General features: G+C 38.6%; 1 protein-coding gene across 1 annotated transcript in view; it reads left to right on the top strand.

Annotated features, from left to right (window-relative positions):
• The window catches only part of gpc6a (glypican 6a), a gene marked incomplete at both ends in the record, with an annotated part of 131,616 nt that overhangs the window by 57,440 nt on the left and 56,355 nt on the right, over positions 1 to 17,821 (top strand). The window contains one exon of the mRNA XM_079216548.1: positions 5,798 to 6,189. Coding sequence (XP_079072674.1) covers positions 5,798 to 6,189 — 392 coding nt within the window. The remainder of the gene's footprint in view (positions 1 to 5,797; positions 6,190 to 17,821) is intronic.

Below are 17,821 nucleotides of genomic sequence, written 5' to 3'. Positions count from 1 at the left end.
CACATTGAATATAACAGTGGATGAAATGTGAAACCTCTGTCTTCAACCTGGAATATGAAACACTAACCTTGTCTGTAAGAGGATCTGGATTACAGAGGCGGACAAGGTCAGAGATGTGATTAGGTGCTAGTCCAGCACAATTTACTGGTCAGCCTTGAAGGTCACCTGTACATTCTCAGTATAAATGTTGCTGACAAACTTTCTATAAATAAAGAGAGATTGTAAGACTAGTGTATTTGTCTGAATTGAATTATACCAATGTTACAATAATCTAATTGAGCAAGACAAAAGTTGCCAGTATATTTGTCCGATTATCAAATAGCTAAATGTTATGGCTATCCAACAACATATGTTGAAATATTTCACTGGTTATTCAAATGGTTGTTGAAATATTTCAAACTGGACCAGCGGTGGATCGATGAATCCACATTGCCACCATTAGAGCGTTGTGTTGTTCGTGCACTGAACTGCGATGAGAAAATCAGCTGCAATTTGAAAGCATATTTTTCCCACAGTCCCTGAGAGCTCCAGTGGTGAGAAGCAGTTTACACTGTTAACTTGCAGTTGAAGTGGGGCTGTTACAAAATCTTTCCCACTTTGACTACTTTGAGAGATAAATGCTGCTGTAGCTGGAACAAACTGTCAAACATAGAGGTTGAAAGGTTTTAGCCAATATCAAACATAACATTGGATAGATGATAAGAGCCCTCTAAATGTAATGGTATAGAAGATATATGCTTTAAATGGTGTAATTAAGGAGATATAGTGTTTTCTAATGTGTTTACAGGAGTTCACAGGGTCAATATTCCAAGTATTTATGAACCATATTCCGGATTTGGTGGGAAAAAATGTGTATTAATCAGAATTGTATTCATTTTATGATATGTTTTACATCCTCTGGCCATTAGACAGACATTCCTGTGTCTCTCTGACTACTTTCAAAAAGCATTACATTACCAGGCTAAAAGATATAAGGTGTAATAATATCCAGGCTAAGCTTTGCACAATGACTACCCTCAGGTCATTCAAGATTATTGGACCATTAATTGAAATTTGGTCTTAATTAACCACACTGAGAATACGAAATCCCATTGTATGAGCCGGTAAGACATTTATTTTCAAGTAGTATGAAGTAAAATTGATGGGTGAGTGCAGTTGCTTTTCTTTGGAATAAGTGTTAATATCAGAGCAACAGAAAGGTCACCTTTATTAATCATGATCATTATCAAAAGTAATTAGGCCAGATATTATAGGAGCACTTTTGAACTGTTCTCAGAAGGATAGATTTTTTTACGCTCAGAATTACTTCAAGGGTATGACACGTTTTATATTATTTTTTTTATGCATTATGAAAATAACTACGTCCAGCCTTAATTACGACTTGCACTAGTGTTGTGGTTAACTCTACCACCGTTTTTGTATTGATTATTAAGATATTTATTAAACGTGGTTTCCCTTAGGAAAAATCGAAAGGTGGCAAAAATATGCATTTCAATAATAATGACCATCAGTCAACAGCTTTATCTCACAACTTTACGGAACTTAAATACAATAATGTTACAAAACTAAGATACACACAATTAATCAAGACAACAAAATAAATGTTATTATTTTCAGAGACTGTATAAAAGAGAGAATTAATTTCACAAAGCCTGAAGACGTTGAGAGGATTGTTCTCCACAGTACATTGCATTCACTGAGCTTGTTTTTTTTTGATTACATTAAAACTTTTGTACAACTCTGAGTTGATAATTTGTCTATGGCATTCACAAACCACTATATGGTAAAATAACAATGACTTATCTCATGAAGAATGATACACATTGTTTTTGTGCTGAAGTCAACTAATATGTGCTGTTCAGGCTGGTAAATATGCCTTTATGTTTAATAATAGACTCAGTAAGAAGGAGTAGTTTTGGCTTCTCACATCATGAAGTTTCAAAATGTTAGTTGGGCTTTGTTCGCTCCCTGACACCTCTCACTCCAACAGATTGTATTCTTCTTAATTCTACAGTTGGACACTTTTGATAAATATTTTGGTAAACAGCATTTCTGTTTCATACAGGTTGTTAAGCTTTGAAATTGAAGCCCATCCTTCTTTTTTTTCTATTTTCTTGCAACGTCCATATTGCCTTTGCCGGCTTATTTTTTTCTTCATTTCTTGGAAGATTTGGATGATTCCTAAATGTATTTTGTCAGTAAGCAGCATACACCCATGTATTGACATGTTTCCAAGTATTTAAACCCTAAGGCCGCATAGCTGAATGTTATCCAAGGTCAATAACTCTCAATCATAAGTCCCTGGCCAAATGTGTATTTTGGCCAGCAGAGCACAGTTCACTCTTCATTAGTTGGCAAGCTGTAGCTGCTAGCCGGAACTCTCAGTACAGTCTGTTTTCCAGGTAAAAGGCCTTGAAATCACATAAAGACCCATTAGTTACGCAAAAGAAGAGTGTTGATTAATTAAATGCACTTGCTACTTACTTAGTTCAAGAATTCAGGTTCAGATTATATAACTTTAAGTGTTGCTCAACTGCTTGATCATATGTACTTGCATTAATGGTTATCTGAAAATGTCTTGAGGTTTTGCAACATTGATTGTTTTTCAAACACATACAGACATGGTAAACAGTAAATGTCACTAAAAGTCCTTCAAGTGCTGCTCCTCACAGCCACGAGAATGAACCAACGAACGTCGCCACTTATTGGTTAGTTGAGGCCAAGAAAGACATTCTCACAAAAAAAGGGAAAAGTCGTCATCATGATGTCTTGTCTTTATGTGATCAGAGTGATTTGAGGTTTAAATCAACTGCATATAATCATAGAAACCCTGAATGCCATCGGTCACCAATGCCTGGAAATAAAACATTCTCAAAGCCATTATTTCAGCAGGTTAAATTATCTAATTATTACCTGTCTTTCAACAGTTACTTCACAGGACTGCACAAAATAGTGCGTTCGGTTCATAATGACCTCTAATCTCACTCAATTAGCACGGAGCTTAGCATGGTCTTTCTATAGTGCAATTCATCTTAGCCAAGCCTAAAACACTGGTTCATTTCTTTCATGAAAATAATGGTATTGGACTTGATCATCTTACATGGAATATGTAGACATAAAATACTGTCCTAATCTTTTTTTTAAACCTTTTACACAGACACAAAGAGAGTGAATTTAATTTGTGCCACTATTTCCTTCTGAGAACCCTGAAATGTCAGGTAGCCTGAAGATCAACAACTTGGCAGAACAGTCATGATTCACGTTCTAAATTAAAACATGAAGAGTCAAATGTAGTAACTCTTGCCAAGGGGTCATGAAATTCTTTAAAATTTAAACATATGTATGCATCATTTTATAAATATAACTACGGTAAATCATATGATTAATATAGTGTTACTTTTGTTTTGTGAAATGAATTCTCCTGAGAGCCACTAAAATGGTAACACATATACAAAATTGAATGCCCAATACACAGGGGCTTACGTGTCCTTGATTTGGGTCGGAAAAATTTAATTAAAAAGCCCTGCAGGCTTTTAATATTTAAACAAATGTGGGTGTAATGGCACATTACTTAGTTGCAAAGAAACTAGAGTGAGTGACTAGGGACTGATCTACTACCTATTTAAGGTGCCACGAGAGAGAAAGGAGGATTGGCTAAACAAGTTCCAAGAAGGACGAGTAAAAGGGATCCCAGTGCAGTTGAACATGAACTGTAACTCCCACCAGTCTTGAAAATGGAGGGACAATCAAACCTCTGCTTTTTCATTAGCATGCAGAGCCACAGGGAGTTTCTAAGGCACTCGCATTGGTGGTTCAGCACACTTTGCAGAACTGTGGATTATCATGCAAAGGACAGAGCGTGATCCTTGAACCCAGCTGTGTTTGTAATATCCCACTTAACATAATCAGTAGTTCATTTATACATTTTCCCACCAAAACAGTTTACACAATGCCAGAATGACCCTTGTGGTTTGATATCATTGAATGATTTACACAGTAATGAATGAGTGTAATGTACAGTTTGAAGACATGATAGTCAGATTTGTCCATATATCTATTTACTCATGTTTTTGTTTCAAGATTACCAGCATGATAGTATTTATTACATATGTGATTTACATCATTCTGTTGGTTTCTGTCAACCAAAAAGAAAACATATAAAAGGATGCTAAAATAAACAAGTTTTCAATGTACCTCAAATGTAGTTTTATACCCCACACAATTTTGTATTTTGCATGACCTCATATCAAACTGAATACAAATTAGTATGAAATGAAATAGTCTTGCAAACTGAAATTCTACTGTTGCAATTGCTTGTGTTTATAAATGTTTCACACGTGTTAGCTTTTAGTTTTCCTTGATTACATAGAGCCTTCACATGAAAAAACATAGTATATTAATATATAAATAAATATTCATCATTCCCTATGATTTACTCGTATCATCACAGGAGGGAAATGTATTATTAGAAGTAAATATGTAACCCATGTAGCCGTGTGATAGCAATCATAAACAATACAAAGAAATGACACAAAAATACCAAACCAGGATGTGTGCATGGTTTGCAAGGGAAATGTATGCATGTTTGTTTACAAAAAATGAAGAAGAAATATTTGGCCTATGTGCATGGAGGATGTGTTATGATCTTTCCAACATGTACTCAGTAGCATGGGATCCTGGTTTGTCCAGCTTCAGTGAGACTCCCCAACAAATGCTGCTTTTGTCTCTTATTTTGCTTCTTTTTCGGGGGTGTGGTAATGCTCAATAGATTAGGTGCCCTAATGGAAGAAAGCCAGAAACAATCATGTAATTGTTGCGAATGAACATCAAAGGAGGATCTTATAGTTGCACTTGTGCATTTTTACGTCTGTGTTTACACTGATTTAAAATGTAATCAAATATCTTATCGTGCCAACAAAAGAGTATTATATAATTTTACTATTAAGTATTCTGAGAAATATCTCTTTCTTCTAGTCCCCATTATCATCTGCTCATTAATTTGTGAACTTCCATTGCACATCAATTTATAAATGAAACCATAGCGTTGATGTCAGCGGCCTTCACGTTTACTTAGGTATGGCAGTGTACTGCGTTTATCTTTGTTATTGTTTTTTGAGCATGCGGGTGTGTTCAGAAACCTGACCAGTTCACACTTTAATCTAAGCCAAACAAAAAACTAAAATCTGTAATAAATCAGTATTGAGTTTTGTTATGAAGTTTTATTTTTTTACGACAAATATAATGATAGAAATAAAACAGATGTGCTTCTCTCATTTTGCATCCTATGTTAAACATGCTCTTCAGATCATTTACAGAAAATTAAGCCTATTTCAACTCTATTAAATTGTAGGCTCAGAGGCCAGTTGCCTCGGTTGACAAATAAATTGTTTCAGTGAGGAACTAGTGCCTTTGGGAATAATGGTGGGTGCTCAGGTTGATAATGTATACTAGTGTCTGTCTAAAACTTATGAATATTTGGTTACAGTATGCAATCAGAACCTTTACATTAATCATTCATAGTCCTTGTGGCCCATTATTTCTGCTACTAAATTATTAATTCTTTGGACTGAATTTTTTCATATAATCAAGTACCTATTGTTGGCTGCTATACATTTGTCCTGTATGCAGACAGAGCCATAACATGAGACATTAAAGTGCAAGAACACTACACTGACTAGATTAAACAGCACTCTTCAAAGCCTTTTTTCATTCATGCGATACTGTAAATATAGGCACAATAACTAGCTGTTTGTCTTTTTCATCTCTACCTCCTCTCCCCAAACATCCATCAATCTAGAGTTCTTCTTGGAGCTGCTGGACAATTCCGAGAAGTCTCTCAACAGCATTTTCAAGAGGGCGTACAGAAAGCTGTACATGCAGAACTCAGAGGTGTTCCAGGACCTGTTCACTGAGCTAAAGCGCTACTACACCGGGGGCAACGTCAACCTGGAGGAGATGCTCAATGACTTCTGGTCCAGACTGTTCGAGCGCATGTTCCAGTTACTCAACTCCCAGTACCACTTCACAGACGACTACTTGGAGTGCGTCAGTAAATACACAGATCAGCTAAAGCCCTTTGGAGATGTTCCCCGGAAACTGAAGGCCCAGGTCACCAGGGCCTTCATCGCTGCCCGGACGTTTGTCCAGGGGCTAATGGTGGGTCGGGAGGTCGCCAACAGGGTAGCCAAGGTGAGTTTAATTTTCTTCTCATACTCATTGTGGTGTTCCTTAGCACTTAAGCCCTCATGTGCTGTTGAGCAGTGTTGCATTATGCTTTAAGGTGAAGTATTAAGTTGGCAAATATCCCATAAGATTTCAACTCCCTGCAATTGCATAAGTCTCTTCTATAACGCTGGATTGTTTTTATGAGGCCATGGCAATATTCTAGTCCATATTTTGTGATTATTCTAATTGACTCGAACACAGGATGAACATGGTTTAATGGTTTAGTTATACGCTAAGTCCTCGGAAACCTCTTCACTGGACTTAACATCATTCTCCTTCAGATTAGACTGCAACTTATTAAAGAAAAAAACATTTTGATTCCATATGAAGATTTTTTTTTAGATGCACTTCATCTCCGGGTGTGTGGGGCAGTACGAGACATTTCTGTTAATATGACTGGTGGAGTACAGAGTATGCAGTATGCTCCACATGTCAGAAGAATCCCCCGCAGAGAGCAAAGCTTTGCAAAAGAGAGAAGATTAAAGCCCACCCCCCTGAGATTTCTGATATGGTGTTGTTTGCTGTGTTTTTCTTTGCTATTCTCATTTTGTTACTTTCTAGACATATTGTATCAGGAAAATGAGTAACATGTTCTAGCTGGCAGTTAATTTGGTGACATGAATAAAGTTGTCTTTTATTTTGACGCTAATGTTTGGCTTGAGATATTAGTTGATTTGATTCTGATAAATAAATATGTTTTCAGAGCATTATCAAACACTGGAGATTATACATGTTTTTAAAGGCTTAGAGGATATGTTTTTTAATTCCATGTTAAATGTAGAAAGTTATGCAACGTCTAAACTGTAAACATTATATAATCAAAGCTGTTTGCTCTGGATGGTGCAGTGCATTGCTCTACTCTATGAAATAGATCAAAGACTGGCAGGAATTATAAAACTAGTAGCCATTATAAAACTACTATGTATATATATATATATATATATATATATATATATATATATATATATATATATATATATATACATATATGTATATATATACATATATATATATATATATATATATGTATATATATATATATATATATATACATATATGTATATATATATATATATATATATATATATATATATATATATATATATATATATATATATATATGTATATATATACACATTTAATCACTCACTACACACTTTCTTAAAACACTTAAAAAGCATATGAAACCGTAAGACCCTTCATAAGCCTATAGCCATGGATTTATCTTTAGAAATAGAAATTGTAGTTAGGTGTCATTAGGTGTAATTAGACACAAATTACATAAAATATTTTTCACAAGCAAAAACATGAGTCTAAAAAATGGCAAATTATCGAAAGAGCATTGTGAGAGGGCAAAAAAAGAAAGAGATCTGCTGACTGAGTAAAAGAAAGACTTTAAATCATTCTCAGTGTTGGAACCTGAACCAACTTCCTCTCGTAAGCTCTTTGTACAGAGAAAGGGTAGATTGTGAACATAACTGCATGCATTATAACACAACTTAAGTATATGATCACATGTAAATATTCAAAATATTCAACTCACACAGGTGCGCCCTTTACTGGACTGGGTAAAACTCTCTTCCAATCACCAGCATGCATTCCCCCAAAATAATTAGCTTCCGCGTGGCCGTCCGTTTAGGACGTGCCTACCGGAACACAAGCATGCTGACCGCTCATCTCTACGGATGCAGTCACCACTTTAAGAACCTCTTCACTGCCCGTCATATCCCAGACCATCATGTCCCAGCCCATCATGTCCCAGCCTCTTCCCGATCTTCCCGACACCTGCATGGAGTGCCTTGTGCAGACTACACAGAGACCAGTGTTCAGCAGCCACCAACCTGCCAAGCACTGCCCAAGATTCAGCGAGCATCAACCTAACGGTGCATACTCTCAGGTCGAGATGGCCAAGAAGCACTTTGCATTTTCATCTTCCAGGGATTAGCCTACATAGACTACCATTCGGAAATGCCATGGCCCCATGCCATGGGGCATGATGTGTGGACCCAGTGCTTCAGACTGAGTGTGACCGAGGCACTAGGGTCTTATTTTGTCTTGAAAAGCTCATTGTCTTGGCTAAGTCCATGTTCCACATAGACCACATGATCTTACAACAAACCAATTTTGGGTTCAACTGGTAGCCTTGCTGCAGACAGTCTGCAACTTCGGCGGGGTGTACCAGTGTTGACTGTTGTCATGCATATTGGGTTTGTGGAAGCTGCCTTTCCGATAGAACTGCTGGGACAACACATAGGGCTCCTGCAGAGGTAGTTTACTTGCCTTAGCTTGCATGCCAGGAAGCACAAACGGCACTTGGATACCATTCTCCCACTTAGTACAGGACGACCTGCGGTGTTCCCACAACACCTCTTGCAGGGTATAGAAAGAGTGACCTGGCTGGGGGGAATGGTCAGGGTTGTGTGGCCCCAAAACATCAACCTCTTATGCTGCGTTCACACCATATTAATGGGAATATTCGCGCCGCGTCAAAGGGGAGTGGCTTATCTCCATTGCTTCTCTCCATGAAAAGAGCTTTCATTTCCGCTATCGACCATGGAATAAATAACCACTAGTTCTGCTTTATACTTGTTATGGAAGTCCCAAAAATGTCAGAGCATCAAACGCCCTCGTGTTTGGGTTCATAACACCATCCGTAGCCGCACACAGCTCGGTGAATTTCACCGACTCCTCCAGGAACTGCGTCTGTCTTATCTCCGTAAAACGGATACCGTTTCCGCCATCCACCATGGAAATAACCACTAGTTCTGCTTTATACTTGTTGTAGTAGATTCCACATACGTCGGAACATCAAAATCCATGGTGTCTGGGTTCATAATATTACCCGTAGTCCCACAACAGCGTCTGAACGACGGCCTCTACCAGCGCTGCTTCAGGCGAACCAGCAGCAGTTGATTCAGCAACGGCAGGACGGTGGGGGTGACGAGCAGAGCTTCTCAACGCTGATTGGCTGACGCAACTTTGCGTCACGTGATTTTTTCGCCGGAGTTGGGATATTTCAACTCGTGCAAATTCGCGCCGCATCCTTCGCTCTGTTCGCCCTGTGTTAAACGCGCTATTCGCGTCTATCGAACCGCCTCGGCGAAAAAACTGCTTTTTCGCCACATGTCACCTGTCTGTGCATTGACTTTGTATGTAATCTGGTCGCGTGTCAAATTCGTGCCGTATTTGGTGTGAACGCAGCATTAAAGTTACAGGAAGTGTTCTTGGATCTCTAACCCTTCAGGCCCTTGATACAGGGACGCCATATGCTGGTGAGGGCCGACAATCACACCACGGTGGCCTACATCAATAGGCAGGGGGTCCAATTTGGTCCGCTACCCTGTTGTATTTGGCGCAATGCCGGTTGTGGGCCTCAGAGCGGCCGTTGTTTCTGAAGGCTCTCCACAGTTCTTGGTTGGGAAATCAGGAGTGGATCTGTTTGCCAACTGACACAACACACACTGCCCGTTATGGTGGACGTGGTATGGGCAAGAAAGCTGCTTTTCCGATACTCCATCTTGTCCACCCTGTTTAGAGAGTGAGGCAGATTAGCCCAAAGTGAGGCAGAGGCTGGTAGCTGCAGGTCGTCGCTTGGTGCCGTGGTTGACATAAATCCCTTTAATGATGGTAGCCCAGCCATGGACCATGCTCACTTTGGGCTAATCTGTCCAAGCGTGACTCCTGAGAGGAACAGGCTGAAGCTTTTGCAGACCATCCAAACAAGGGTGACTAATGGGAGTGGTTTGGTCAATTATCTTGGGCCAGGCTGCTGGTGGGTTGCCAGTTCATGGTTGTTTTAGTGCTTTTTTTAACCACCACAAGTAGCACCTGAAGACTAAGGGGGAAGTTAGTTTGTGTGTGGTTAGGCAGTTAGAGCGATGGGTCTGCAGAGATGTTAGCTATGTGTGGGCTGCTCTTGCTGGTAGGGTGTTAGTGTAATATTTTTATTCTGTACGGATTAGTTTGGGTTTTGTGTGTTCTGGCAGTCGAAGTTTGTTTCCTCCGTTATGGCTTCTGTGCAGGAATTTAGAGAGCTCCATCGGATGAATTATTGGAGCGCTGCTTGTTGGGTGTCAGACATAAGTTGGATGCTGTTGGTCCTAGACTTACATAAGCCTAACATAAGCGTTACAGCTCATGCCTTGGTTGGTGTGAGCTTTGTTGTAGTTTGTCTCTTTTCTGTCTTTAAGAATATTGATTGTCAGCTAATGAACCACAGCTGAGCCTGGTGTGGTTCCCACCTGAACATTGACGGTCTCTTTCTTGGCTGACACGGCTGCTGTTTAGTTTAGTTTGTTTCAGACATTTCAACACATTCACACACGCTAACATCACTTATTACTGACTTTCCACGTTTGTTTCGTTTAGTTAATATTATCTATTAAAGTGTATGGAGCAGCCCTTTCTTCCTGCCACTATGGTTTTGGCGTCAGATCACTTTTTCGCCACCTTCTTGTGAAGCAGATCTTGCAAGAAGTCAGGAGGCAACACCCGGTGATGCGTGCCTCCGCCCTGCAGTGGCAACTGCCATTGGTGCTTGTAGCTTGAAAGTGTCCCTTCGAAGTTTTTGAGCCTCACTGACCTCAGCCAAGGGAGTATGTAAACTAACCACCCTGTTGGTTCATCCCAATTTCTTGCTGCTCTATGCTGATCGTAGCTTTGATACCTTCTGAGAAATTCTTCCTTTATTTCCAGGAACCTATTGAGTTATTTCATGTCCCGGGTTTTATAGCTGGGTGCTTTTTGTCTTCCACCGCATGCAGGCATAGGGAGACATAGTTATGTTTTATATGCCCAGTTTGTGTATTGGCACGTTTTAGAATGCAAGGCCGCCATCAAACACACTGAATAGCTGTTTGTGTGCTTCGGGAATGGTGTGGCTAGTTTTGTGAGTGCATCTCCCAAGTCTAAAGGCAGGTGGTAAGAGACCCTGCCATTATGGTCAGCGCACAGTCTACACGCAACATGGCAGTGTCTGCGGCCTGTTTGGTAGGGTTACAATAAAGTAACCACTGTTATATCACAGAAAATACTGTTTCAACAATAAACTAGACCTACAACGAATTATCATTATTATTGTATTCATTAATCTGCAGGTTATTGTTTGAATTAGTCAATTGATAATCTATGAACTATTTTTAAATAGTAAAATAAAGTCTATTCAGTATATCAGACTCCAAGGTAATGACTTCAAATGTCTGACATTAATCAATCAACAAAACAGAAATGAATTAGCTTTTGATCATTTGATCATTGCAGCTCCACAGTCAAGTTTACAGCTCTACAGTGTATAATGTTTTCTTCTTCCTTCCTGAGTTATTTAGCGTGTACTCTTACATTTGATTAACACTGAAGTGTTCACTGTCAATTGTGTGCTTTTATTACACTACTAATAATATCTGATAAATGTAGAAGAATATACTGCAGCAAGTGTTAATTTAACACCAACTCTCAATAGAAATTAATACACATTGGATTTAGTGTTAATTTGAACTCTTATAGCCTTTCACTAACATGGTGAACAACCAAATATGTGATTTAGCTGAGACCAATACTTGCTTTTTCATATAATTGCCAATTACAGAAAACACTCCAGGCTGCTGTTAATCTTTTCTAAAATCTAAAACTAAAACATCAACAAATGTTTGATATAAGGTAGGCAGTTTATGACAAAACTGTGGCCACTAAACACAACTTGAAATAGAATCTTTTTTTAAATCCACATTGTCGTTACACACAAAGTAAGCAGCAATCAAATTAATAATCACATTTTTCCTCTTTATTAAACCAGATACAAAACCATGACCGACTTTTATTGTGTCTGAAACTGAACTGTCAGCCTGATATGATAAACGGAACTGTACTTGTATGGCGCTTTTCTAGTCTTCGGAACAATCAAAGCGCTTTTCACACTCTTGTCATAATTCACCCATTCACACACTAAGGGCAGTGGCTAAGGTGCCACCTTCCCATCAGGAGTAGCTAACATTCATACACCGTAGGCACAGCTACGGGAGCAATTTGGGGTTAGGTGTATTGCCCAAGGACACATTGATATGGGCAAGCGGAGCAGAGGATCGAACCGCCGATCCTCTGATTGAAGGAAAACCCTGCTCACCACTGAGCCACAGTCGCCCGATATATCATCTCTCCTCCTGTAACGACAGACCTCACTTAATTATAGGGGAATCGTGGGAATTTATATCATGATAGTATGTACATAATAAAGTTACATACCCTGCTTGCATCTATCACCTCTATAAAGTCAGTGATGTTTCATTGTTTATTATTGTCCTTTAGCTTGCCTCTGAGCTCACCTTCCACCATTCCTCAGTGGCATTGCAGCTATTTCAGACGAAGAGTTAAAATGAGCACCTCTATACATCTGTCCTCGGCCTAAAAGGGACCCTCACTCTGGATGAAATCCCATATTCCTTGATTCCTCATCAATTATGAAGTGGAGCCAGGAAACAGTGTGGCATTGCTGAAGGCTGTCAGGTTGGTGAACAACCACACTTTAGAACTGGAAGTGAAAAAGTTGCTTGACATGACAAATCACCTTGACCTAAGAATCACCCCTCATACTTCTTTCAGTGACAAAAAGGCACTTGCATCTCCTTACAACACAGTCTCGGAGTACATTCCAATTTAAGGCACTTTGTGTTTGATTTTACATCCATAAGCAACAGGGATGTATATACTTTATGGTGGAATGTGACATTTGTGTGGTGTTATAGCTGCAAGTACTCTCTTCATAAATCAGTGTTTTTAATCATTCAGCAGTTTGTGTTATTTTAACAAATCACGTATGGGCAATATGGTGGTTAAGCTGTAAAGCTTTGTTCAATAAGCCATCTGTGGAATACATGTATAACTTATCATGTAGCAGTGGTGGAAGGGGTAGATACTTAAGTAAAAGGACTAATACGACAATGTAAAAACAATCATTTCAAGTAAAAGTCCAGCCATTAGAATTATACTTAAAGAAGTAGAAACAAAGACATTTAGATGTAGCTATGTATCAAAAGTACTCATTCTGCAGAATATGTGTGTCCAATGTGTGTCCAATCAACAGAAAATGAATCTGCAAATATTCTCATAAATGATTAATCGTTGAAGCAGGTTCTAAGCAAAAACACTGAAGACATTACCTTGGGAAACTGCCAGGCCTCTGACATGCTACATGCCGAAAGATGAATCGATTAATTGAGAGAATGATCAGTGAATGAATAGCTAATGGAAATAATAGTTGTAGCCATAGTTCAATGGGATATATAATTAATAATATTGCACTATTGTATTGATGCGTTAGTAGCTGCTCATGGAGCTTGGACCGATTCTTATCACAGTAGGCCCAGTTGTAATGGAATTTAAAAAAGGTCAATTTTTTTTTCCTGAGACCTTAAAGGATTTCTTGTCTTCATTGATTTAAAAGTTGTGATTGAAAGATCATTCTTGACCTTCCACTGCTTCTAATTTTATCAACGATGATATTTTATCTTATTAATAACACATAAATCACATTTTGGGTCTTCATCAATCAAAAACCTCTGAGTTTTTCTTCTTCTTACAACACAACTATTTAACCACCATTGAAAAAGTAAATCAATCTTTATTTCTTATATATATATGTATATATATATATATATATATATATATATATATATATATATATATATATATATATATATAATACATTTCTACGGCATGTGTGTTGCAAATTGTACATGTCCTCTAGTGAGTGGCTCTATGGCGGCATTCAACCATCTGTCTGTTCAATTTCCATGTTACTTTAACACATGATGGTGCCGACAGCTCTGCATGCAGTCAAGTCAGAACAGGAGAGATATCGCTCCATAAAATGGGATTGCACTCGACTTGCACTGAACAGTTTCCTGGACCCCGATCCTGGATTAAGAGCAGAATCTCTCTGGATTACAGTTTATGATGACCATTAGGAGTTTTATCCTGGGAGTACTTAAAACACAGTCCAACCATATTAAGACCTGCTCAGAGAAGATTGCAGGGATTTGGACCTTTTGAAAGGTTTAAAGTTCAGGCATTTAGAGCACTTATCACTCACTGTGCATACGCACAGGAAGCCAGCCTAATTCATGCATATTTTTTTGTGATATTTGAAGGAAGGAAGATATTTTGTACTACGGGATTTTTTTTTTCCTGATGGCTTACACTGTCATGTTGATCTCATTATACACTCATTTCCAACCACAAACTATCAGATAATTTGACTTTAAGCTCGAAGGCAGTTTCTAATATTTACACAACATTAAATTTATGTTAATGCTCTGCTAGATTGCTGAAATGTGAGCAATATCACATATCACATGTTACATGTGTTTTCTAGAGTTTTTCTTGGGTTTATTATTATTTTTTACTTTATGTACTCAGTGTTCAAATCAGTTTAGCCCACTTGAGATTAAGTGAAAAAAGCCTATTTAACCCTTTTAGATCACATCCCTGCTCATATTGTTCATCCATTTAACAGTAAATGCAACAAAAAAAGCCCGTCCACATTTTAGCAGCCCAATTAGATGTGAAGGATTTAATTTAAATCCCTCTTTTAACTGTACACCGTTCAAATATACCATTTTAATGGTGAAACGTCACTTTACAGAAGCTGGAGATGCTCTGGGACTAGGTTAAAGTTGATAACTGTTAATGACTTCACTTACTGTAGGACTCAAATTGGGTTGGACATTTTACAATATTTTCTTACATTTTATTTACAAATCTAATTAAAAAAACTAATTGGCAAATTAATCAAGAATGAAAATAATGAAAAACATATATATTGGAAAATAAAAAATATGATAATTAAAGTTAGCTACAGTCAAATTATATTGTATAAGTTGTATAACTAAATCACAATGAGTTTTTCAGAAGCAAAGAAATGTTAATGGAATTGGTTGCGGTTATTCTGTATGGAGAACTTATTTCACAAATTAAAGAAACAGAACGAATGGTTGAAGGAACACAATGACAAAATGCCTTCTTTTAATCAACATTAATCAACAGTCAATATATTACAATGTCCTTTTATTTGATCTTGTCGAGTCTTACTTAGGTCAGTATTTGTATCTGTGATGAATTTGTTGCACAACCAAAAAGTGGACTAAAACAATTTGACGACAGATTCTGCTCAGGGCAGAGTATGTGATCTCCTCCACAAGAGAGTATGGTTCATGCATGTTTCTCAGCTGAGGCCCACTTCTACAGCTGCACTGGACAAATGTGTCCGTCTCTCCCTCCCTTTCTCTCTGTCTCCTCTCTTGCTGGCTCACAGCTCACACAGCTTGCTGGGGATAAGGCCTCAGCCACAATGCTGTGATGGCAGATGGCAACTGGCTCAAAAAGGTTGGCACGTCATCGGGAAATGTGCTGCACCAAAGATGTCCTTTTTAATTAAAAGATTTTGATCTGTGGTGAACTGCAGAATGCTGGAAAAAATCAGAGGCATCATGTGGTTTTGAAATACAAGGACATGATATGAAAGGATAATAAAGAAATATGACTTACACATCACTCCATGTTCTTCAATTTCACACTGAAAACTCTAAAAGATAGAGACTTAATCACTCTGATACAGAGTGGGAGGGCATTTTCAGTTGACCATATACAAAAGGATAGAAAATGGAAAGAAATGTAGGAAAATATCCATTGAATTCTAGCATGTTATGAGAGGAAAAAAATCCGTCTTATCCAACAACTAGTGCAAATATGTCACATCAGTTGACTGTGTCAACCCAGATCACATCTGATGACCACTTTTTTGCACCTTGACTTAAAGTGTATGGCACCACATCTTTATTTAACAAGCACTTAGAGAAGGTTGTCAGCACCGATGTTGTGACATTTGTTCAGAGGTTTCTTGGCAGGCATGTGAGACCTGCTTGCCCCTGACATTCAGACTGGGCCGCAGACCTTCAGAGTCTGACGGACACAGTGTGAGTGCTATGCTTTAATCCAGGAGGCTCCACGGTGGAGGGATACAAATGCAGTGTATGCAGGTCTTGTACCCACCAGAGACTTTGAATGGCTCACTACATGCTGTGTCTAGTCACCGAGCAGCACAGGCTGGCTTTTAACATGTTTGCACTTGTCTTAGTAAATTAAAGAAACAGTCCTAACGGCTGCTTCAGACATGCCACATAACATGGTACATGTCAGGGTAGATCAACGGTCGCCAGGTCCACCAAGTACTGCTGTGTTGTTTTGTGGAGGCACAGCTGCTCACAAGTGGACTATTCTCTCAGTCTCAGACATTCATTGATTTGACAGCAAGTGATTTTAGTGCAGCCTCTCCGGAATTGTCTTCGGCTCCAGCTTACATTCAACATGGTGAGTTGAGGGAGACGAAAGTTCACAGAAAGGAGGCGTAATTATTAAAAGAACAGCGCTGGAGACCAATGACAACTTGTACACTGTCATATTTGTGATTGTATGTAGCAAATGATGAATCTGCATCTCAAATGTACCCATTTGCTTAGCGTGTCAATTTAAAATGTTGAATATGACACCACACATTTAATTGCAAACCAGACCATAACACATACTGGTTATGTACTTGTGGCTGTATTTAGGCCATTCAAAGTATTTTAATTACATTTTGTATTCAACTGTATTTGCCAAATATCACAAATCACAAATATGCAACATAAAACATCCTCTGCACATGGATCCTTGCATCAGATAAGGAAAAACTCCCTCCAAAAAACATTTAACAGTTGTAGAAGGTCAGATCACCTTCATGGATGAAGGAACGTAGAACCTTTCTGGAGAAAAGTAGAATGTAATGTTTGTCAAATTCAAGACCTTTATTTACTTATTGATGTCAACAGGACTTGGTAAAGTCCAATAAGAGAGTAGCCATCAAATAATAAACAATTATTTTAATCTTGAAATGAAATGATTGGACGTCTGGAAGATGCCTCCATACCATTCAAATGCGCCACTAACGTCCATAAACTCACGGGTGAACTGATGGGTCACTGTGACCTCAGGAATCCTGTTTTGGCAATATCTATAAGCTTATGTGTAGTGTATGAAGTTTTTACTGTTGCCTCCTGTGAGCATATTCCAATTTTCTCCAACTTAAGAACATCATTTCTGATTTGTATTGCAACAACCTTTGATGGTATCCTTCAGTTAGGAAGACATGAGTGAAGTCTTTACGCAGATGTTTGGTGCGACCAGGCACATGTTTCTCTTGGTAGCAGATGGTCGTCTGACTTGCACAGTGACAGATCACTCATATTGCCATTGACACTAATGGCTGTGGAATTGAGTGGGGACATTGGGGCACCAATGCAGTCTTACATCCATGTCCAATCAGTGCAAAGCAGCGCAGCCTGTCACAATAATTATGACAGAACTATTGAGACAATTTTTTGGCGACAGTCTCAATGTCCCACTAGTGTTCCCCTTGATTGGCCTTGGTAGCTTGCAAAGTCATTGTCATTTCTCACAACTTCATTACATTGTGGCACAAAGCAATTTCCATCTTCTGCTCTTCCCACTCTGTTACTCCTAAAGGGAGTTCACACCATGTGTGCATGACAACACCCTGTCGGATAGA

This window comes from Taurulus bubalis (assembly GCF_910589615.1).
Source record: "Taurulus bubalis genome assembly, chromosome: 4".
NCBI classification, from domain to species: Eukaryota; Metazoa; Chordata; class Actinopteri; order Perciformes; family Cottidae; genus Taurulus; species Taurulus bubalis.
The sequence above is the reverse complement of the archived record's forward strand: the minus strand, read 5'-3'. Positions and strand labels throughout refer to the sequence as shown.